The 22,324-nt window shown below is 41.3% G+C and overlaps 4 protein-coding genes and 1 non-coding gene across 10 annotated transcripts; 2 read left to right on the top strand and 3 right to left on the bottom strand.

Moving 5' to 3' along the window:
* Positions 1–34: 34 nt before the first annotated feature.
* On the bottom strand, positions 35–5,026 carry LOC135507106 (uncharacterized). The gene is made up of 7 exons (XM_064926655.1): positions 4,544–5,026; positions 4,256–4,446; positions 3,059–3,230; positions 1,855–2,861; positions 1,646–1,690; positions 669–812; positions 35–503 (listed from the first exon to the last, which is right to left on the bottom strand). Exons 1-7 carry the CDS (start codon positions 4,839–4,841, stop codon positions 480–482), a joined length of 1,881 nt encoding a protein of 626 aa, XP_064782727.1. The 5' UTR covers positions 4,842–5,026; the 3' UTR covers positions 35–479.
* A 1,420-nt stretch (positions 5,027–6,446) lies between these two features.
* On the bottom strand, positions 6,447–10,300 carry LOC135507105 (ladderlectin-like). Of its 3 annotated transcripts, none has more exons than XM_064926652.1 (9): positions 10,191–10,300; positions 9,879–9,966; positions 9,734–9,784; positions 9,471–9,626; positions 9,044–9,094; positions 8,674–8,765; positions 7,838–7,988; positions 6,906–7,005; positions 6,447–6,713 (listed from the first exon to the last, which is right to left on the bottom strand). In XM_064926652.1, the coding sequence occupies exons 2-9, from the start codon at positions 9,937–9,939 to the stop codon at positions 6,614–6,616; spliced, it is 762 nt and encodes a 253-aa protein (XP_064782724.1). In that variant the 5' UTR covers positions 9,940–9,966; positions 10,191–10,300; the 3' UTR covers positions 6,447–6,613. The 3 variants fall into 3 exon arrangements, with proteins under 3 accessions (XP_064782724.1, XP_064782725.1, XP_064782726.1); XM_064926653.1 differs by having other exon boundaries at positions 7,863–7,988; XM_064926654.1 differs by having other exon boundaries at positions 10,120–10,265.
* Positions 10,301–12,783: 2,483 nt separating this feature from the next.
* Positions 12,784–15,289, top strand: LOC135507103 (ladderlectin-like). Of its 4 annotated transcripts, none has more exons than XM_064926649.1 (9): positions 12,784–12,893; positions 13,124–13,211; positions 13,306–13,356; positions 13,475–13,564; positions 13,827–13,874; positions 14,147–14,238; positions 14,452–14,577; positions 14,832–14,931; positions 15,025–15,289. In XM_064926649.1, exons 2-9 carry the CDS (start codon positions 13,151–13,153, stop codon positions 15,096–15,098), a joined length of 642 nt encoding a protein of 213 aa, XP_064782721.1. In that variant the 5' UTR covers positions 12,784–12,893; positions 13,124–13,150; the 3' UTR covers positions 15,099–15,289. The 4 variants fall into 4 exon arrangements, with proteins under 4 accessions (XP_064782721.1, XP_064782720.1, XP_064782723.1 ...); XM_064926648.1 differs by having other exon boundaries at positions 13,824–13,874; XM_064926651.1 differs by lacking the exon at positions 13,475–13,564.
* Positions 15,290–17,785: 2,496 nt separating this feature from the next.
* LOC135507102 (zinc finger protein 391-like) lies at positions 17,786–21,851 on the bottom strand. Its single transcript, XM_064926647.1, has 4 exons — positions 21,166–21,851; positions 20,919–21,052; positions 20,378–20,501; positions 17,786–20,050 (listed from the first exon to the last, which is right to left on the bottom strand). Exons 1-4 carry the CDS (start codon positions 21,422–21,424, stop codon positions 19,251–19,253), a joined length of 1,317 nt encoding a protein of 438 aa, XP_064782719.1. The 5' UTR covers positions 21,425–21,851; the 3' UTR covers positions 17,786–19,250.
* Positions 21,567–21,655, top strand: trnay-gua (transfer RNA tyrosine (anticodon GUA)). Its single transcript is given in 2 exon segments — positions 21,567–21,603; positions 21,620–21,655. It is a non-coding gene; the product is annotated as a tRNA-Tyr (tRNA).
* Positions 21,852–22,324: the final 473 nt, after the last annotated feature.

The raw sequence follows: 22,324 nt of genomic DNA, 5'->3' as shown, positions 1-22,324 counted from the left end.
GCCTGTTGTGAATTAAATCAAACACACACTGTCATCCAAAAATTATTTTACTATTTAGTTCAAGTACAAAAATACAAAATCAGCATACAACTGAATTATAAAGGAATAAATACATTCCTTCAATTAAAAGTAAGTAATTTGATGAGTAGGCTAAGGGTTAGTAGTCTCCAAACTAACTGAAGCACCACACTGAGAATGCATTCTAACTCTGAACAATGTAACAGTAAAAAGATATACAAAATCTGAATATAGAATGGATAAATAGCCAATGGGATTTCTGATAGTCCTCAGCAATAGCAAAACAACTTGATAACGTTTTGCTTTTTGTTTTTACAATAAATGAGAACGTTGTAAATAAAAAAATAAAAACATTGGTAGTAATAACATTGGTAATAGGTGTGTATGCAGTGAGCATATTAGCACATTATGTCATTCTCAGTAACCTGTAAGCACAATGTACTGGCTTCTCCTTTCAGTAACTACTGGGGTTCAGGATCAGATCTCTAAAAGAAACACAGAACAGATTGTCAGACACATTCCTTCATCTGGAAACATACATGAAACTGTCCTCAGAACAAACACTGCATGACATTGAATGAACAAATATATTTTTTTGCCTGTTTACCATATCCTTTTTGTTTTTGACGCATGTTGTTGTCGATACTAACCTTCCCTGTGGAGTACTTCCTGATGATTTCATTTGTCAGGATGGCATTGAAGGTTCTGCAGACCAGAGACAGGTTCCAGTAGCCTCTCTTTCCATCCACACGCAGTACGTCCCGGAAGATCCACACCAGCGACTCAAGAGGAAGCTGCAAGAAAGTGCATCATTTCAGAGGTTCCAGTGTTTTAGCTGCCTATTTTGGTGAAGTGTTTGTTGTTGAACATTCGGTTCCTAAAGCAGTGGAGTTGTATATAACAGAGGCCAGGAAAGTCACTAGGTAGGCTACAATGTCAAACTCCAGAAGGCATTTATGGGTGATTCCTCACAAAACTAGAAACAAAAATTATGATTTGGGGGATTTTCACTCAATTTAATCAATATTAGTGTCCCGTGGAGGAAGGATTGTTGACATTTGTATCTTAAATCATATTTAAGAACCCTTCTATAGATTACATTGTGAATATCCCCCAAAATCACTGTATTTTTTTGGTTCTAGTTTTTGAGGAATCATCATAACATAAGTATATTTATTATAATCCTGTATGGAGAATCAAAAACAGCGTCAGCGGTTTGGCTAACTGGGCTATCTGAATTGTGTCCCACCCACCAACCCTTCTTTTACGCTACTGCTACTCTCTGTTCATCATATATGCATAGTCACTTTAACAATATCTACATGTACATACTACCTCAATCAGCCTGATTAACCGGTGTCTGTATGTAGCCTCTCTACTTTTATAGCCTCGCTACTGTATATAGCCTGTCTTTTTACTGTTGTTTTATTTCTTTACCTACATATTGTTCACCTAATATATATTTTTTGCACTATTGGTTAGAGCCCGTAAGTAAGCATTTCACTGTAGTACCTGTTGTATTCAGCGCACGTGACAATTTGATTTGATTTAAATCTGATATTAGGAAAGATGGAAAGTGATTTTCTGGTTGTTCTATGTGAGATAAATCTACAGGTACTGTACTTACCTCCAGGAGATGAGGTTTCCCCAGACCATGGTACCTCTGAGGATTCTGGGAATAAAGAAGAGGTGAGTGAATAGCTAGGTTCTAGAGTACTGATCTCTGAGTTGTATTGAATCAATGAGATAATCAGACATGGTTTTTTCATTTGGCCTACCTCTCTCCCCTACCCTCTATAAGCCCAACCATATTAAACCCAACCATTGACAGTTTACCATTCCAGTCAGCACTCTCTCTCCTTGCAATTGCTGGGTCGCCAGGTCCGTTTCCTGGGCCAGTAGTGTGCCGGCGTCCGGGAACCTGTTGCTTTGTTCTTCTTCCATGTCGATGTCCGGAAAGAGGTCATCGTCACGCTCTTCCCTCCGCCTTCCTCTTTCCAGCGTCCTAGTATAAGTGTAGCCGGGCAACGAGCTCTCGACCACCAACAGGCCTTGTTCGCTCAGGCACCTGTTGAAAGCTTCCTGGAAGGCCGACGCCGTCACGTTCACCTTGTGTTTCCTCTTCATGTGGTTCTTAAAATTCTTCTTGTTCAGTCTGATTCCGCAGAGATCGCACTGGACCTTGGTGGCACGGCACCAGGGTGGCACGTCCATCTTGGATTCGGCCAGGTATCTCCTCAGGGCCTCCTCGTTCTCTGCAGCGATGTACTCTTCGTGGTGTTTCCTCTTCATGTGAACCTTGAAGTTCTTCTTGTTTAGGATGATGCCGCAGTGGTCACACTGAGTCTGTACAGGAACTGCGTCCCTTTGGGAAGGTCTTTGCGGTCTCTCGGTCTCAATCTGCGGCGTCGGAGGGCAGCTGTACACTTCGGGCGAGGAGGGTTCCGAATCCTGGCGTGTGACCGGATTGTGACTGGCGGAAGCATCTGGTTTTTCCATTGGAGGTGTGTCTGTGTTTAGAGTTTGAAGAGCGACTGGTAAGCTCGGAGGGGTGGCAGGTCTGGAGCTGGAAGGGACAGCAGGTAGAGATGTGAGAGGCAGGACAGGTGTGGATGTTGAATGGGTGAGAGGTCTCTGGGCTGGAGAGGGATGTTGCTGGAGGGGCGGAGCAACAGATGGAGATTGAGCTTGGACATGGGCAGGTCTTTGAGTCCCGTTCCGCTTTCTGCAAGCTCTGAAATGTTCTATAAACAACGCTTTTCTGCAGAGTACATGGTCACAATAGCTGCAGTGGTAGTGAGGATAGTCTCTGCACGTCAGTTTGCAGTTGTAGACGATGTACTCTGACAGAAAAGGGTGACAATAAAACAATCAGTATAAAAAAAAGAATGTTAGATAGTGACTTTAAAAAGTCAAGTGTGAAAGGACATTAGCACGTACAACATGGCATTCATACAACTCAATTGAACAACTACAAAGCATTACTGAGTACAAGGAAATCGTTATTTTCTGACACTGCGGTTTCCAAAGTTCCCCTCACCGTCATTCTGAACTGCACTTTTCAGGTGGCTCTGGATGTGTGGGATGATCCGGTGTAACTCGTTGGGTTTGAACGCAGACGGTCGGCAGAAGGGGCAGTGGTAGAGGGAGCAGCACGTGGTGCACGGTTGTATCTTGGGAGTTTCACCAACTCGGAAACTGGTAATATGTTGCTGTGGAAAAACAAAGACAATAATGAATTGTCAATAATAAAGAGAAAATGGTCCGAAAATTCAGAGACGCAAATTCTACATGTTCCGAAATTGGGGACCAATAGTTCAGCAACATGCAGATACAAAATGTTTTGTATAGAAATGACAATTCTTTGTTTCCTCAATTAATACATCAGAAAGCCATGTCCTGTCTACTCTACAAAAACATTATCAAAAGTATGTGGACATCTGTTCGTCCCCCTTTGCTGTTATAACAGACTTTCCACTAGAAAAACAGCCCCAGTCCATTATTCCTCTTCCACCGTTATTTTCTGACACAGTTCATACTACACATTGGGGCAGGCAGATTCTTCCTTTGGACTGCCAGATGGTGAAGTGTGATTCATCACTCCAGAGAACGAGTTTCCACTGCTCCAGAGTCCAATGGCGGCGAGCTTTACACCACTCCAGCCGGCACTTGGCACTGTGCATGATGATCTTAGGCTTGTGTGTGGCTGCTCTGCCATGGAAGCCCATTTCATGAAGCTTCTGACGAACAGTTATTGTGCTGACGTTGCTTCCAGAGGCAGTTGGTACTCGGTAGTGAGTGTTGCAACCAAGGACAGACGATTTTTACACTCTACACGCTTCAGCACTCGGCGGTCCCCTTCTGTGAGCTTGTGTGGACTACGACTTCGCGGCTGAGCTATTGTTGCTCCTAGACTTTTCCACTTCACAATAATAGCACTCACAGTTGATCGGTGCAGCTCTAGCAGGGCAAAATTTTGACAAACTGACTTGTTGGAAAGGTGGCATCCTATGACGGTGCCATGTTGAAAGTCACTGAGCTCTTCAGTAAGGCCATTCTACTGCCAATGTGTGTCTATGGAGATTATATGGCTGTGTGCTCGATTTTATACACCTGTCAACAACGGTGCCGCTGAAATAGCCAAATCCACTAATTTGAAGGTGTGTCCACATACTTTTGTATATATAGTATATTTCTATCCACAAAAATGTTATTTACTATGTGTACAGTTTCTTACCTTTCTGGGTATGTCACTGGAACTGACTATGGGGTCAGGGGTCATTGCGGGGGGCCCAGTGTTCTCATTGGAACTGACTATGGGGCCAGGGGTCAGTGTGAGGGGCCCAGCCTCATCAGTTGGTGGTGTGGATACCTCTTTCCACATAGCGTGCTGATTGCCATTGACACCGTCCACCTCAAGAGTGTTAACTGGAAAAGAGACAGTGAGATGTCAACTTGACCAATTCTTGGCAAATCATTAGCTCAAAGGCTGACAACAGGCATTTAGAAAAAATCGGTAGCCTACCTTCGTCTTCGTCCGCATCATCGGCATTCGCCGCGGGTAAATCGCCCGACGAACTGTTGATTACTGGTGAGTCGCCGGTGACAGGCGTCAGCCCTTTGCCACTCACCGACCTGTACCTCGACTCCGCCAGGCTGAGTTGCTTCTCTAGCAATAGGATTTGCTCCTTGCTTTGAGAGACTTCTACACGTAACGCTCCACAGCAATCGTCCACTAACTTGCAAATCTCGGTCACAGCAGCTGAGGCTAGTATGCCCATGACAGAGCTTATCCGTTGATGCAAAACACGCGTTACCGACATTTTAAACACTTGTTTTTGTGAAACCTAGTCACAACTACTGATAGCTATGACGATTCAAAAGAATTCAAAACGTCTAACAAACGATTTTGTCCCCAGCTTGTTCACGAAGTAGTAATATTTGTAAGAATACCTGGAGTGTTGTCAATGCGCCGCCATCTTTAATAACTGTGTCTTTGAACACGCATCCGATCAGCGTTCAGAAAGTTTAGAGAGAAAGCTAGAAAGCGCCACCTACCGAGTGGAGACTAGAATGTGCATTATCCAGAGTCAAATCTTTGAGCACTAAATATTATTTTGGGTCATCTCTGACGACAGCTTGTTAGAGAGGAAAAACGAATAAATTATTCCTATGGTTTGCAGAATCATTGTTTAACATTGAGTAAATCAATGTTTTTTTTATTATGGTTATTGGTTATCATGTTATCATGTTATAAACTGAGCACTGGAGTAATCTTAACCCCAGACAAACTATATGGAGGTTGTATTAGTCTCAAGATCGTGTGCAAAGTAAAAGTATTAATTTCCAGTACATCATATATGTTTATTGTTTTTACCACAGATATAGAATGACCAAGAGAACGTGTTCTGCTGCACCATCGAGAGCAAGGTTGCATCACTGCCTGGTATGGCAACTGCTCGGCCTCTGACCGCAAGGCACTACAGAGGGTAGTGCGTACAACCCAGTACATCACTGGGGTTAAGTTTTCTGCCATCCAGGACCTCTATAACAGGTGGTGTCAGAGGAAGGCCCTAAAAATTGCCAAAGACTCCAGACACCCTAGTCATAAACAGTTCTCTCTGCTACCGCACGGCAAGCAGTACCGAAGCTCTAAGTCTAGGTCCAAAAGGGTTCTTAACAGCTTCTATCCACAAGCCATACGACTGCTGAACAGCTTATAAAAAGGCTACCTGGACTATTTGTATTGACCCCCCGCCACTCCCACCCCTTTTTACGCTGCTGCTACTCTCTGTTATTATCTACGCATAGTCACTTTAACAACATGTACATATTACCTTAAACGCGTGTTACCTTAATTACCTTGACGAACCTGTGCCCCCCCCACACATTGACTCTGTACCGGTACACCCTGTATATAGCCTCGCTACTGTTATTTTATTGTTGCCCTTTAATTATTTTTATTTTTATTTTTTTACTTCAGTTTATTTTAGTATATACAATTATTTTTCCTAACTACATTGTTGGTTAAGGAAGCATTTCACTGTAAGGTGTTGTATTTTGCACATGTGACAAATACAATTTGATTTGTCAGCAATGTTTTTTACCGTTGCTTATTGGAAACCCTCTTATCCAAATAAGGCCGTTAAAACATTCTGTGCCAAATGTTCCATCCAAACACACCTCTATCCACACCCTTCACTCGATTTAACAGAGCCTTAGCCAAGCCAAAGACAGGCTCAATAAAGACTCAATAAATACATTGAAGATTTTCCAGACTTTCAGTCATATCAGACCTTTTCTCATCCCATTTTATGCTGTCAACAAAAATCACCATATCCATGTTGTTATATTGCCCCTTTTAAGAGCCAGAGATTATCGTAGACAATACTGCCATCTTCCAGAAAGAACTAGCCCATACTAGCCCGTGCAATGTCATAAAAAATGTTTATTACAGGACAACAATACAGGTTGAGGTACATAAAGTGGGCAATTACATTTGAAATTGCATCACATTTAGCCCTTTGGCGAACACATAAAGTCACTTACAGTCAGTAGTAAACAAAGCCAATGTTGAAAGCAGTTTGAAAAGGTGTCAAGCAATTAACAATATCTTGTTGACTAACAGCGATAGTTGTGCACGCAGATGAATGGGTATTGTGTGCCACATCCGAGGTTCCTCCAGCCCTGGCCCACTACAAAAAGACAAACAAAAATCGTAGTAATTTTTTCTGGCATATTTTAACACGTCATACAGTTCTGGGACCAGGCTACCTGTCATTACTTTTCAGGTAATATCATACTAATGTGAGTGTTCCGGATTTACATTTACTATGTTACGTCTAGTCCATGAGACCAGGCGGAACATCTTTAAGTTCATGTCTTACCAGCAGATTGCAGGTACATGCAGGAGTTGCTGGTTGCGGTGCTCTGGCTGTACCAGTTGGTGTAATACATTCCTGAGCGGTCGATCCACATCCAATATCCCTGAGAAAACAAAGAGTCATAAGTCTTAGCTACAGCTTGTGAGAGCAAAATTGCAAGATTATGTTATAATAGTTTTATTGCATCAAATGGTTGTTTTTTGCAAACGAATAGAGGGTTCTTATAACTCTATTGTGAACTGAAAGTGGGCCACTGGGAGATAACACTGACAGGAGATTTATGATGTCTTTTGGGTGATAAAACCTAAAGAGACCTCATTCCATAGCATGAGTTAATGTTTCTGTTCTATATGGTACCTGGGAGAGATGACCCCAGGGCCAGACCTGGTCTCTACACAAAGATAACTGTTTTTACAGCAGATACTGTCTGCTGTGGATTATAAGTATCTTTCATACTAGTCTTAACCTTGTGACCCATTCCATACATCTGTTGTTCATCATGTAGGTTGAAAGGGGTGTATCTCTATAAAAGACCTTTGTACGTTCATCTCGGGGCTCTCAATGAATCATCTGAGGGTGATTCATTGACCATCCATCATTATCGTAGAGCACTCAATCGATTAACTTTATATGTGTGTGTTGTACTGACCTGATCCCTTATTAATACTTAATAAATATTTAGTTTAGGTATAATTCTGACTTGAGTGATAAGTTAGCCTCCCCTCATTTGATAGTAAAGAAATTATCCACCACAAGCTGCACTGCTGTCCCTTACCACTAACAGATCTGATATAATACCTAGCTGCATGATTAAAATATCAGTAGCTATGCTGAGGCACAGAGTTTTTCCTGTTCTTGGGGGGGAAAGCTCTAGGACCTAGAATTGTTTCTGGTCAGGTCACTATGTCGAAAAACTCATTATGTGAAAAACTCACTATGTCGGGCAACCCTTTCTCTCACCTGGAGGTAGAATCCACCTATCCAGGCGGTGGCTCTGTTGGCTGTTCTGGTTATCTGTTGCAGGTAACGATACTCGGGGGAGGAGCTGGCAGAGGCCAGGCTGGCGCCCAGTTCATTGCAATGTTCCTGAAAGAAGAGCGGGAGGTGAGGGGTGAGACACTTACACCTAATGGTTCCTAATTGCACTTTTCTTTTCTTTTTAATGTAGCCTTTAGGCCTATTCAAACCCAGATAGGTCTTATTCGAAAGACATAAACTATAGAATAGGCTAAACATATTCTGTCAAACCTTGAAAGACTTATTTGCACTGTTTATTTATTTGCACTAATATAGGTTATTTTCGTAGGCTACTTGTTTAATTTAGGCTGCTATATTTATTTTATAGCTTGTACCCCTATAGGCTTATTTAGCACTGGTACAGTTCGATAGGAAAAATGCATGTCCTGAAGCCTATTCGTTTTTAGCATAAGCCAATGTTATTATTTTTTAAGTGTTATGAAGTATGTTATAAATATCGATTTGTTTTATCTGATTGTATTTAGGATTTGTACAGTTAGGTAGGCAAAAGGCATATAGCCTACTGATAATTATCGACCTATTCGTTTTTAGCCGAAGCCAATTCAGTGTTATAAAGAATATTATAGGCTCAGGTTTTATTTGATTATTGTTGACTTTATATATAAATGCAGAATTTGTAAGTTATTGAAAATAAAGTTGTTCGTGAGACAATTCCGACAGACTCATCATTTATTTTTTGTTCCTGCTATTGATGCTGCAAGGGTTTATACCCGATTGCCTGTTGCGCAATTACCTCAGCTCCGAACCAGGACCGAGGAGTGTTCACAAACATGTAACACTTGGACTGGTAGCTGAACCATCCGTCAGGGCAGAACCTGCGTGCCGCTGTGAAGACGAAGATCAAATACAACACTTGTTTGACATCGTAATACAAGGAGTTGATCTTGTCAGGAGTATGAACTTTGATCTCATAATATAAAACATGAACGTGCATTTAGTCATACTGGTGTTTTTTTCCCTCCCTGCTAACAGAAAACCAAAAAAACACTTGTCTTTCATTGCGTGCCATGCATTGCACGATGTACAGAAAGTCCGCAATCGGAGAACCAATAAAGGTGATAGTTGTTATTTTACACAATTCACCATAAAAGGTGTCAACATACCTTCAGGTGCCGCAGCCACCTCTTTAACAGCCTCAGTCGGTACATCCTCCTCTGGAAAAGCACAAACAATAAAACAGTCCTCGATATTACTATTTAGCCATCAGCAAATCACTATGTCAGGGAGTTATAGATACTATATAAATATGTTTGTTTTCATAGGTATATGTTATAGGTGACAGGCAGTTAAAATCATTTGTTTCGTACCTATGTGAAGTATGACAAAACAGAATGCCTCAAATATAATTTATCAACAAATGAGGCACATAATACACAACACAATCTCACACACACTTCGTGCAAATATGTACAAACAATATTTGCAGCAGATTTCAATGTGAAGTAATTGTAATTGATCAGGAAATGAGGTGATGCTCCACAATAGACAGTGATGTTCCTGCTTGATTAAAGCCTATAGAGAAGAACTGACCTGGGGCGTCCCTCAGCTTCTCCTCTGCTACAGGAGCCTCAACCTCAACAGCCTCCTCTGCTACAGGAGCCTCAACCTCAACAGCCTCCTCTGCTGCAGGAGCCTCAACCTCAACAGCCTCCTCTGCTGCAGGAGCCTCAACCTCAACAGCCTCCTCTGCGGAAGCACGGAAACAAGGAAATCAATTTGACTTTCATTCAACTAGGAATTGGGAGAAATATTGATTCACTGCTCTCAATACAAACATAATTAGAGCGACAAACCTGGGGCAGTTTTTGTCTCTTCTACCACAACAGCATCGCTCTCCACAGGAACTTAAAGGGAAAAACACAACTATTGTCATTATTCAGTAACAATGAAATACCGTGTGCTGTATTAGTGACATTGTTGAGTATTTGGCTGACTTACCTGCTGCTGCCCTAGCAGAGAGGGCGACACAAAGTAGTGCAAAGATGATCAGAAGCTTCATCGTGGTGATGATGGTGGTGCTGCTTGTCTGGATGAAAAGGGAGAGAGAACGTGTTGGAGAATCAACTAGAGAGAGTGATACACAATCATTTCAGACTATCACTAGACAAGAGTATTTCCCTACAGAAGACAACCTTAAAAATCTAGCTAAAAGTTCATCACCACCACAGTAAATACATACATCTAAACGGAGAAAGGGTGAGAAAATAAGACAAGTTGACACTCGGGAACAGACACTATAGGACTCTTAACTGTTGTAGTAGGTAAATCACTGTTGTTCTCCTCGGGTACTCTTCCTCGGGTAGGCCAGTGATGGAGTGATGAGTGTAGATTTCTCCGCTGTTTATGTACTGTTCTGTCCAGCATGATTTCACTGACGCGCGTGCTGTGAATTACGAAACCGCATTGGACTTTGACGGTTTATGATTTTGTATTTATACTTAAGATGAAACATCCCAGACTAGGAAATCAAATACAGTATTTTCAAGGTCAGCAGAACATGGCCAGCCCCTGTTTGAGGGTGTGTTCCTGTAAGAGATTGCAAAATAACACAAATGTCCTTATTGTGATCGTGTATGGAACTTTGCCAAGGAAGTCACGTTTATTATTTCCCGACCATAAACCATTTCCTTTTCATCCAAGGAGTGGGTCAGACATGAAAGGATTTAGTTTGACTTAAATTAAATACAAAATTAAAGCAATATCATCAATGTCAATAAAATACTAATATAATTATATTATACATTTTAAATATACTATATGGCTTTGTGTACATACTTCAGATCTGATTTCGAATTCAAATACAGCATTTATCAAGGACAAGGACAAGAATGTGTGTTCCAGTAAGTGATGATGAAACCATAATTGTGATAAGGAAATCAATACGGACATGGATTGACCTTGAGATAACGTAGGGGTATGTTAATTTAGTTATAATCACTTTATTGTTCTTTTGCAGCGATTTGTCTAACATTTCCAGTCTCTCCAATTTAAAGCTGCAATCACCAGTTGAAACAATAACAAATCCTGCCCTGTTCCTGTAAAAAGCTGAGGGATGGGGTTGTAAAAATGTTTCCACTCGGAAATTCACCTTCCATCGATCACAATGATAGTTTTAGCCATGTTTTGAGGCTCTATAGTGTTTGTTTATACATTATTTACACTCATTGAAGAAAAACAAGCTTATATTTTGGATTATGATGGGTTACGACAGTTGACCTAAACTCATTATTTAGGAGTTATATTCTTCAAGAATCAATGGGTACATATCATTAACTTATTAGTCAAAAAATGGATGTAGCAACAGCAGATTGCCTCTTCAATGTATGTTTGTATATCGGAGGGACAAAAGCAGTAGACCAATTTCCATCCTGTATGGAATGTCTTTATCTTATTTCTTGAAAAGACAATCCACATTTACAATACATCTTTACTGACAACATGACATAATAGATGACAACAGCCTCAGTCAAAAAGGTTTTGTCGTGTCCTTTTCACGACTGTCTTGGTGTGTTTGGATCATGACAGATCGTTGGTGATGTGGACACCAACAGTAGACTAAATTAAGTGGGGGAAAAATAGCAAATGATTAGGGTGATGCACATGGGCTACTAACATCCTACTACACAACATACACTTAGTAGTCTAATGTCCATTGCAATAGACTAGCAAGCTTCTTCACAATGCAGAAACAGAAGATAGGCTCCTGCTCATATGAGGCGTTCCGGCTCGCAGAAGCCAAGGCGACTTACGACACAGGCAGCTGGTGGCACCTTAATTGGGGAGGACGAGCTCATAGTAATGGCTGGAAACACATGGTCTCCATGGGTTTGATACCATTCCAGTCACCACATATTGATGAAACATTTAAGTTAGTCTGAAACATAGTATTTTTTTCATGTCCGAATCACTCCTTGGATGACATCAAGTCAGGTAAGGAAGCAGTTTATGGACAGCAAAGAATTAAAGGTGATCTCCAGGGCACCGTTCCAGACATGATCACAATAAGGACATTGTTATTATTTTACCACCGCTTACTGGAACACAGTAAGTGACATTGATAAAGGCTGTATTTTAATTCCTAATCTGGCAGCCTGGTCTCAAAGACTAGACGTAACATAGTAAACCCAAATTAGAATGATATGTTACATTTGACCAAATTAGTATGATATGTTACATTTGTATGGTTAAATAAGACAGAAGGTTACTTCAGGCAAAAATGAAAGAAGGGTGGTTGGTCAAAAAATAAAGTAGGGTGGTTGGTCAGGGTGGATGAGTGGGCATATAACATGAATGTCTATCAACCCAAATGATGTGTATTCAAATCGTATCATGGACAACTTTACCATTTGCGCTAATTAGCAAATATTTACTACTTTTTTAGCTATGGAGCAACTACTTAGCATGTTAGCTAACCCTTCCCCTAAACTTAAGCTTTTAACCTAACTCCTAACCCCTAACATGACTAACGTTAGCAACCTAGCAAACATTAGCAACCTAGCTAAACTGAGCCACCTAACTAACATTAGCCACAAAAAAATGGAATTCGTAACATTTATGTTTCGCAAATTCATAACTTTGTACGAATTGCAATTTGTAACATATCATACACATTTTTATTCATACCATATAAAATGAAAGGGATGATGGACATTCCAAAAAATTTAAACAAAACGTAACATACCATACTAATGGCAGTGTCCTGGATTTACTTTTACTATGTTATGTCTACCCCCGAGTCCAGGTTGAAACTTGCATTTTTCATCTGAAGTATAAACACAAAGCCATAAAGTGTCAAAGTCCAACGCTGTTTCGTCATTCACGGCAAGTGCATAAGTGAAAGTTTGCGGGACATAACAGTATATAAAGAGAGTACAAATCTCCACTCATCACTCCATCACTGGCCTACCTGAGGAAGACTACCAGAAGAAAACAGTGATTTACCTACTACAAAAGGTAAATCCTACAGCATCTGTTGCCGAGTGTCGACTCATTCAACATGGCTTATTTTCTCTCCCTTTCTCCGTTTAGATGTATGTATTTACTGTGGTGATGATGAACTTTTAGCTATATTTTTAAGGTTGTCTTCTGTAGGGAAATACTCGTGTCTAGTGATAGTCTGAAATGATTGTGTATCACTCTCTCTAGTTGATTCTCCAACACGTTCTCTCTCCCTTTTCATCCAGACAAGCAGCACCACCATCATCACCACCATGAAGGTTCTGATCATCTTTGCACTACTTTGTGTCGCCCTCTCTGCTAGGGCAGCAGCAGGTAAGTCAGCCAAATACTCAACAATGTCACTAATACAGCACAGGGTAATTCATTGTTACTAAATAATGACAATAGTTGTGTTTTCCCCTTTAAGTTCCTGTGGAGAGCGATGCTGTGGCGGTAGAAGAGACAAAAAGTGCCCCAGGTTTGTAGCTCTAATTATGTTTGTATTGAGAGCAGTAATAGAGCACTGAATCAATATTTCTCCCAATTCCCAGTTGAATGAAAGTCAAATTGATTTCCTTGTTTCCGTGCTTCCGCAGAGGAGGCTGTTGAGGTTGAGGCTCCTGTAGCAGAGGAGGATGTTGAGGTTGAGGCTCCTGCAGCAGAGGAGAAGCTGAGGGACGCCCCAGGTCAGTTCTTCTCTATAGGCTTTAATCAAGCAGGAACATCACTGTCTATTGTGGAGCATCACCTCATTTGAGCATCACATCATTTCCTGATCAATAGCAATTTCTTCACATTGGTAGAAAACAAACTAATTAAACTACAGGCCATGTCTAAAATATTAGCTATGAAAATAATTATATTGAATCTCATTGTCTGTGATTTGCTGGTGGCTTTCAACAAGAAAGTCTTATTGTCTTATTATGTGTTTACGTGTCTTTTCAGAAGATGAGAATGAGGCAGTTGAGGTGGCTGCAGCAGCACCTAAAGATAAAGGTAGGGACTCTCCATGATGAATGATGTTAAGTTAACCATCACTGGTTCTACTATTGATGCCCGTGTATACAGTGCAATGCATGATCACAACTAAATAATGTTTTGGTTTCCCATCAGCAGGGAGGGAAACATCACCAGCATGACTAAATAAACATTCATGTTTTACATTATGAGATCAAACGTTTTACTTTGGAAAGGTCATACTCCTGACAAGATCAACTCCTTGTATTACGATGTCAAACAAGTGTTGTATTTGATCTTCGTCTTCACAGCGGCACGCAGGTTCTGCCCTGATGGATGGTTCAGCTACCAGTCCAAGTGTTACATGTTTGTGAACACTCCTCGGTCCTGGTTCGGAGCTGAGGTAACGCACTTCTCAATGTAATATATTTAGTGTCTAAAATCTTGACGTGAATATGTTACTATGACTGCAAATTGTTCACTTTCAAAAAATGTGCGTTTGTGTCTGTATAATGTAATGTCACTATGAGGGAGCGCAACACTTTTGTTCATGTGCAGGCCTACTGTGTGAGTGTGTGCACGTGTCTCACCCCTCACCTCCCCGCTCTTCTTTCAGGAACATTGCAATGAACTGGGCGCCAGCCTGGCCTCTGCCAGCTCCTCCCCCGAGTATCGTTACCTGCAACAGATAACCAGAACAGCCAACAGAGCCACCGCCTGGATAGGTGGATTCTACCTCCAGGTGAGAGAAAGGGTTGCCCTGAAAACCTCCGCCATCTAAGCCTACGTAGCACCCTAAGTTTTTCTGACAATGACCGGTCAAGAAACAGTTCCGGGCCCTAGAGTTTTCCTTCAGAGCACATGGCCGGGAAACACACTGGGCCTTGTGTTTAAATAGCTTCTGATATTTTAATCATGCACCTAGGTATGATATCAGATATTTTAGTGTTAAGGGACAGTAGTGCAGCTAAGTCTTATGACTCTTTGTTTACTCAGGGAACTTGGATGTGGATCGACCGCTCAGGAATGTATTACACCAACTGGTACAGCCAGAGCACCGCAACCAGCAACTCCTGCATGTACCTGCAATCTGCTGGTAAGACATGAACCTCAAGATGTAGCATAGTCCCAGAACTAAGCCGATGAAATGACCGACATTACTTTTATTTTGTCATTTTTCCTTTGGTAGTGGGCCAGGGGTGGAGGAACTGCGGATGTGGCGGACAATTACCATTCATCTGCGTGCACAACTATCGCTGTTAGCCAACATTGCGAAGATACTGTTAATTGCTTGACACCTTTTCTAACCGCTTTCAACATGGGCTGTTTACTGACTGTAAATGACTGTAAGTGTTCGCCAAAGGGCTAAATGTGATGCGATTTCAAATGTCATTTCCCATTTATGTACCTCAACCGTTATTGTTTTCCAGTAATAAACATTTTTTAAAGTACTATGACATTGTATAGGCTGGTGGTACATTCTGGAAGATGGCAGTATTGTCTAAGACCAGTACATTTGCTTTTTAATTCTACGCATATAAAATAGATCAGTATAAAGGATTTGAGACGAGGACAAAAAGACTGGAGGGTCCTCAATTTATTAAGCCTCAATTTACCCATTTATCGAGATCTGTCTTGGGCTTGACATCTTTATACTGTACATGGCAGAAAAGTGAGCTGTAAAAAAACCTAATCTCAAAACATGGTGGGGAAACTAACTTTAGAATTCATAGAAGATAAAATGGCACATTTTTATAAGTTGTTCTATTCAAACAAAGCTTTTTACAATGAACGTAGGTCATACACAACCTGGAGAAAGTGCAACTAGTTCTTGTCATTAAAACAATATTTATTTTCACGAAAACAAAGTGACAGGTGACAACTTGTTAAACTCAAATTCTGATGTACATTTATGGTTGTCATTGAAATGACTATTATCATGAATAAATGTCACAGAAAAAACATAAATCTCAAGGTTAAATTTATCTACGTCATGTAATAACTTGACTCATGTCAAATGTTCACCCGTTTGTTTTCTGCTGGCTTGTGACGGTGATAGCGCACCAGCCACTAATGGGGCGGCAGGGTCACCTAGTGGATAGAGTGCTGGACTAGTTGGACAAGTTCAAACCCCCGAGCTGACAAGGCACAAATCTGTCGTTCTGCCCCTGAACAGGCAGTTAACCCACTAGGCCGTCATTGTAAATAAGAATTTGTTCTTAACTGACTTGCCTAGTAAGGTAAAAAATTAGGAATGTGTAGACCTATACCGCTCCATTGGCATAAACGACCAAGAGCAAAGGGAGTTGATTGAACTACTGTAGTAGGCTGGCTACACCTATAAAATGAAATAAATCTGGGTTCTACTGTAATCAGTATAATTTACTAACCAAATAAAAGTAACTCTGGGAACTCACATCTGTCCAATCACCCGGCCAATGTTATCTGATCAGATTTCGGCAATCAAATTGTTTTAAATGGGGTGACAGGTGGTTTCTTGGGGTAGCCTGGTGGTTAAAGGGCTGGGGCAGAAACTGTAAAGGTTGCCGGATCGAATCCCTGACCTGACAAGATACGTATCTGTCATTCTGCCCCTAAACAAGACAGTTTACCCACTGTTCTCGGCTGTAATTATAAATAATACTTTGTTCTTAACTGTCTTCCCTAGTTAAAACAAATGGCTAATGAATAGAATGGGTTAATTAACTTGAATGGGAATGCCATTCTATTTATATGCGTTTAATTCGATCAGATAACTTTAAAAAAACTAGGCCTAGGAATTCAACATACGGTATATTTTTGTGGAGGGGGTATTTGTCTAAGGCAGTTGTTCCCAAACATTTTATAGTCCCATACCCCTTCAGACATTCAACCTCCAGCTGCGTACCACCTCGGGCACCAGGGTCAGCAAAACACAAATGTTGTTGGTTTGCCATCATTGTAAGCCTGCCACACACAAAATATACAATAAATGTATTAAACATGAGAATGAGTGAGTTTTTGTCACAACCCGGCAACTTCGTGGGAAGTGACAAATAGCTCTTATAGGACCAGGCCACAAATAATAATATAATAATTATCAATAATTTTGCTCTTTATTTAGCAATCTGACATATAAAACCTTATTTGTTCATAAAAAATGGTGAATAACTCACCACCTTGACATTGTCCGTAAGCTTCAGTTCATTTACACACAAAAAAAATCATACAATGATGGCCAGACCTGTGTGTTGTAATCTAGATTCAGATCATTCAGGTGTGAAAAACCTCGTCATCGTGCCTGAGATTCCTCTGTTGCTGTGGAGGTCCTCTTCGCTGCCTGTCCTTTCAACCCTCCTGCAGCCATCTGTAACAACACATTCATACTGCTCTAAATAACAATAACCAGGCCATTTCATCAAAACAATAGAGTGGTACAGTTTGGCACACACTCAAGACACCCACACTCTCTAAAGGTGACATACCTTGGTGATGAACTCATCTTCTCTCTTGGTCTTTCTGGCCCAGAGGTTCGTGACTTTGTCATACCAGTGCTGCTCCCCGAGTTCGTGACAAACCCTCATTCTCTATGCACATCATGGCCATGTTCTGGTGGAGCTGATCGTCCAACTTTTCCCCTTTCACAAAGTCATGAATGCGCTTCAGGCAGGGGAAGCTTTCCTCCACGTCGGCTGAGGTCACTCCAATGGTCAACCATTAGATTCTTCTTGTTTACTCACAAATCCACCAAACTCGGGTGAGAGTGTGCTGCTCCGCTCGTGGAGAAATACAAGCATTTCATGGGGGAGGGACCCGCCATTGTATTTATCGATATCCCTAAATGCCATATCCTCACTTCCACCCAAATAGAGTGCAGCAAGGAGTAGCTTCTTTAACTATTCTCTATAAATGCCTCATGAGCTAGATTCAACTGTCATACCTTATCAGAACCCAAAATAGATACTTTAAAAAAAAATCCCAATGTTTGTAAACAAAGTAAATGTAAACAAACACTACATAGCCTTAAAACATGGTTAAAAATATAATTTTGATATCACGGTTGGTCAGTCCTTGCATCCACAGCTCCGTCTATGAATTTGAGAGTTGGTACATTACTTCAGCCCCCTCCTTATGCTTTGTTACCAAAAACAGGGGTGGCTCGGACGCTTTGTTATTGTTTCAACTGCTGATTGCGGCTTTAAGATGAAAGTGAAATTCTAGTGAAATAGTTATTCTAGCAATACTTAATACCCAGACCAAGTGAAATACGTATTGTCAAGAACTGTTTTCCCAATGAAATACAACAGTATATGTTATGCTATATACGTGGACAGAATCAGGACAGAATACAATATTTTATCATTACAACGTTAAAGCATGGATTGGATATAATGTACACAGTGAATACCAGCTGATTTGTCAAAATTACATTTGTTAAAACAAATAAAATATATGTAGGCTAATATTTGTATTACAGTAAAAAGGGTCAGTAGGGAAAACGACCTTGATCAGAATAAACTTTGTTTTCACGAGCCGCAAGGTCAAAACTGGCTATATCGTAAAAATGTATGTATTTTCATTTTTGCTCTTCATGTTAAGGTTATGGTTAGGTATAAGAATAGCAGTGTGATTAGGTTGAAAATCAAAATGTAAGAAGAGAAACTGTAGAAACTGGCGGGTTTATGACTTTGTAGCTGTGGAAGCTAGTGACGACCAATACACTTTGAGAGAAACCTAACTCAACAGGGGGAGATCTATTTCTGTCCAATCAGAATGTGAAGGGGTGATTTGGCTTTGTGTGTCAATCCCCTCACACTATTGTTACCGCCACAGTAATGATAGAAGTTGTAGTAGTAACTGACCATGTACTTCGTGATCGTGCAAATTAAAATGGCAGCTACAATTTAACTAAACATTGATCAAATTACCTAAAATAACAATGTGATATTATAAGAAAAAACTATAAATGTATGCACAGGTCAATCTGTCCCACACACATGTAGACACTTTACTAGAAACACTCAAGTCTCCTCAACAAAGCAATAGAATACGCAGAATTCCACAAACTTGGTTTTAGGTTTAGAATTTCCCCCATGATAGCACAAGAACACTAGCATGGGTACCAGTCTGTTTAGCTAACATACCACTCCTTGTACTCTGTGCCATTGCCAAACAATAACGTTATTTCCAACAACAAATCAGCAACTCCTCACAAAATCCAGCTGCATATTAAACACTGAGATTGAAGAAAGGCCAATCTCTGTGGCCCATAGCACAAGGAGTGGAACGTTAGCTAAACAGACTGGTACCCAGACTACAAGACCACAACATTCTAGTCAGAACGCAGATTAGAATGTTACAGCCATGGAACATTTGGTGCCAACAAGTAAACATAGACGGTAGTTTGCTGCAGTTACTCTGTATATCTACAGCTCTTTAATCTATACACAAGTGTTTCTCCAGGCAGTGTTTCTGAGTGAAACACTTGCCACACAGCTCACAGCCAAAGGGTTTCTCCCCAGTGTGAACCCTCTTGTGAGTTTTAAGGTTACAGAGGTAGGCAAAGCTCTTGCCGCAGTAGTTGCAGATGAACGGACGCTCCCCCGTGTGAGTGAACTGGTGGATCTTAAGAGTTTGTTTCGTACCGAAAGCCTTCCCACAAGTCTCGCAGCCAAAAGCCCTGCTGTGACTGGTAGAGTGTGCGATGAGAGCTTTCTTATTGTGAAACGTCTTGCCGCACGTCTCGCAGTCCAACCTTGAACCGAAGCCGTGAGCTGCCACCATGTGATTCTTCAGGCTCTGGGTGTGGCAGAACGCCTTTCCACACTCCCCGCACTCGTGTTTCCCCTCCCCTCCCCTGTGACAGAGCTGGTGCTTCTTGAGGTTGTTAATCTGGGAGAAACCCTTGCCACACTGTTTGCAGATGAACGGCCTCTCCCTCGTGTGAACCCGCTCGTGGATTATCACCTGGCTACGGTAGTTGAAGCGTTTGTTGCAGTATGAACAGGCGTGCATTTCCCTGCCCGTGAGGTGGTCGACCATCTTGTTTTCTGCCACACTGGGGGTGAAGCTGACGGTGTCGCTCTCTGACCCCGGCTCAGACTTGACCCACATCTCCAGCTCCTCGCTGAAGTCTTGGCTGGTGTCTTCTTCCTCGGGCTCTGCTGTGGAGCTGTGGTACGCCTCTGACTGGCTCTCGTCCATGGCCTGGAAATCATCTTTTAGGGACAGGCCACCTGCAGAAACAGTGAGAGTCAAGTGACGGTTTTTGAGCATTTGTTGACAATGACAACGTAGTTTAGTGGGAAGTATCAGAAAAACATGCGTTTTAACATTCAAGTTAGTTTTCATTTAAAGTCGGTTTTAACATAAGATAAGATAGATAAGCTAACTACTGGTGTATCCCTGTTGGGAAATGTTGGTTGCGTCTCCTAGCATACATACATACATGCACATATTCAAATAGAGAAGGGCCAGTAAACACAGGTAGAAAAAGTGCAGTTCACACAACAGAACACTGTCAACATGATCACAGTGTTAGTAGTATTGTCAGATATAACTACCATTTCCTTCTCCACCGATAATGATGTGCTCTGCTTCCTCCGGGTGACTGGCCTCCACAACCTCCTCCGGCCTGTCCTCACCTTTAGGGTCTGGTTGTAAAATGACCTGTTTCACATCAGGACACTGCAACAAATAGGAGGTTAAATGTTTAAACTATCCTTATACCACTTCTATAACATACTAGCCATTGCACTCCAAAGCTAACGTTGTATGTGGACACAAACTGAACAACATGGGTGAGTGACTACCACTGACCGACAGGAACTTCGTATTTTAGATCAATACTTTTCTCTCTGACACACTGGGTTTCTAATGTGATATGAAAACATGGACCGCTCCACTCGCTATTCATTGGTTGTCAATATGCCGTTAAAGATTTTTTTTAAAGTGGGCAATTTGGTAAAACAAGAACATAATGAGAGGTGTTGTTCCATCCTAGTCTTATAATTAATTTATACAATACACCATCCATATAGCTATGCCAACATTGACATGCAGCAGTTCAGGGACCATACACCATAAATATGAGTGTCAACCAACTTCTTCCTTCACTGTTCTGCGCTGCGGTGCACTGGTTTCTCCCAATTCGATGGCAGCATCCACTCCATAGTGCCTCTCACTCACAACCAACTGCTTGTCCGGAAACCAGTGGTCCCCCACGCCTTTATTATTCTCTGCACACAACAATAAAAGGGTGATGTTTGCTACTTATAGTGACTTTCAACATGCATGATTACACAGAGCTAGCTACAGTCGCTACAAGAGAACATCGTCACACTCAACTTACGGATCTCGTCGCAAAGCTGAACTTCTAAAGATATATCAACAGAAGAGGTGCCCCGCTTTGGTCTCTCGGTCCCGAGCTCGATTTGCATACAGTACAATGCCTTCCGAAGAGCGTCGTTCTCTCCCTGTTGTCGGGATATCTCCGAGAATAGAAGGGCAGAACTGTAATCGACCAGTTTTGTAATCTCTGCAACGGCAGACGTCGTCAGCGTCTCCATAATTGAAGAAAGTTGTGCCTGGAAAGACCCGTTTGGAGACATGTCGACAGTTCTGACGAGCGCTCAATACACGGAAATTTCACGATTGTTGAATGGTCGACGTTGACCAACATCCGGTAGAGAAGGCGAAACTCAATGCTACGATACAAACATGTACCTTTTGCTCCAAAGATTTCTACATGTCCCTTCGATAGCTCAGTTGGTAGAGCGGAGGACTGTAGAACGCAAAATGCTGAAATCCTTAGGTCGCTGGTTCAAATCCGGCTCGAAGGAGGAATCTTTTTCATCAATGAACCCCCAAAAATATTTTTACCTGTTGATCGCACATCCCCCTATAGAGAATAATATGTGCATTTCCAGTTTCTTAAAGAATAGTCAAGGTGTACGAATCCAATCATACAGAAGAATTCAAATCACTTCAAGTTTATCCACAGTTCTCTAAAATCCATAACTCAGTTGCAAGAGCGGAAGACTGTAGAAAACTAAATGCTGAAATCCGGATCGAAAAAGGAACCTTTTCCTACCTCATAAATGCGCCCTGAAGATATACATTTGCCTGTTGTTTGCACATTCCCCGATAGAGAACAAACGTGCATTTCCAGTTTCCTAATTAAAAAATAATCCAAGCTAACTCACAAATGAGGAAAAATGAAGTCAGTTGGTAGAGCGGAGGACTGCAGAACGGCGAATGCTTATATCCTTAGATCGCTGTTTCAAATCCGTGTCGAAGGAGGATATTTTTGTATTCATGTCATAAATGTAGCATTAACCATGGATTTATTCAAAAGTACACAATGACTTATAATATAGTTTTATAGTGGTATTGATAGATTTGCAATGTAAAATGGTATGTATGTGTAATAACCGATTAAATTCATTGTGACAGGTTGCACAAGTAAAAAAAAAACGAAATTTACTAGGGCTCTGACAGGCAATCGAAAC

Source organism: Oncorhynchus masou, chromosome 20 (assembly GCF_036934945.1).
Source record: "Oncorhynchus masou masou isolate Uvic2021 chromosome 20, UVic_Omas_1.1, whole genome shotgun sequence".
Taxonomy (NCBI): domain Eukaryota; kingdom Metazoa; phylum Chordata; class Actinopteri; order Salmoniformes; family Salmonidae; genus Oncorhynchus; species Oncorhynchus masou.
This window is presented reverse-complemented; position numbering and strand designations above follow the sequence as displayed.